This window comes from Octodon degus, unplaced genomic scaffold (genome assembly GCF_000260255.1).
Source record: "Octodon degus isolate 3935 unplaced genomic scaffold, OctDeg1.0 scaffold00024, whole genome shotgun sequence".
NCBI lineage: Eukaryota > Metazoa > Chordata > Mammalia > Rodentia > Octodontidae > Octodon > Octodon degus.
Genome location: NW_004524600.1, coordinates 12892390 through 12893007, shown reverse-complemented (window position 1 = coordinate 12893007; position 618 = coordinate 12892390). Strand labels below are relative to the sequence as shown.

The window sequence follows — 618 nt, the reverse complement described above, 5'->3', positions numbered from 1 at the left end:
GTGACAGCAGCAGCCCTTGTCTAGCCTTGTCTGTGTCCTAGTCACATTTCTTTTATCACTTTTTGTGGTATTGGGGATAGAACATAAGGTCTTGGTGGTAAGATTATGATATAACGATCTAGTGAAAACATTTATTATTTCTTTTCTCTTTAAAGGAGCACCTGACTCATGCTCACTGACCTAGATTGCCCTTGTAACAAAGAAAACACTACATGACTAACATCGTACTGAGAACTCTTTAAGTCTTTTTTCTCCTCACATAATGAGCAATGACACAGTGTTTTGTTCTGGAAGTACTCTGAAAGCAAACCTAAAATACATGCGCTCTTTCGCTTGTTTATAGCTCACTCTCTACTCAGGAAGGTTTGAAGAGTTCCAAAGCACACTGACAAAAAGCAATGAAGTGTTTGCTACTTTCAAACAGGAAATGGATAAAGTGAGTATTATTTATCATCCATGAAACACTGACATTTTCTATTTTGACAGGCAATTCTTTTTGTTTATTTTTCCCTTGCTAAGATATTTCAGTGCATTTAATGAACCAATGAAATGTTTATAGATAGGAATGAGGTTTGGGCTGTGGATTTTATTGGTAAATGTCTAGTGAATTAATCTTCG

The 618-nt window shown here is 35.9% G+C and overlaps 1 protein-coding gene across 1 annotated transcript in view; it reads left to right on the top strand.

Annotated features, from left to right (window-relative positions):
• Txlnb (taxilin beta) overlaps positions 1–618 on the top strand; it is a 50817-nt gene that overhangs the window by 43298 nt on the left and 6901 nt on the right. Inside the window, exon 7 of the mRNA XM_004628584.2 lies at positions 344–436. Within this exon, the coding sequence (XP_004628641.1) occupies positions 344–436 (93 nt within the window). The remainder of the gene's footprint in view (positions 1–343; positions 437–618) is intronic.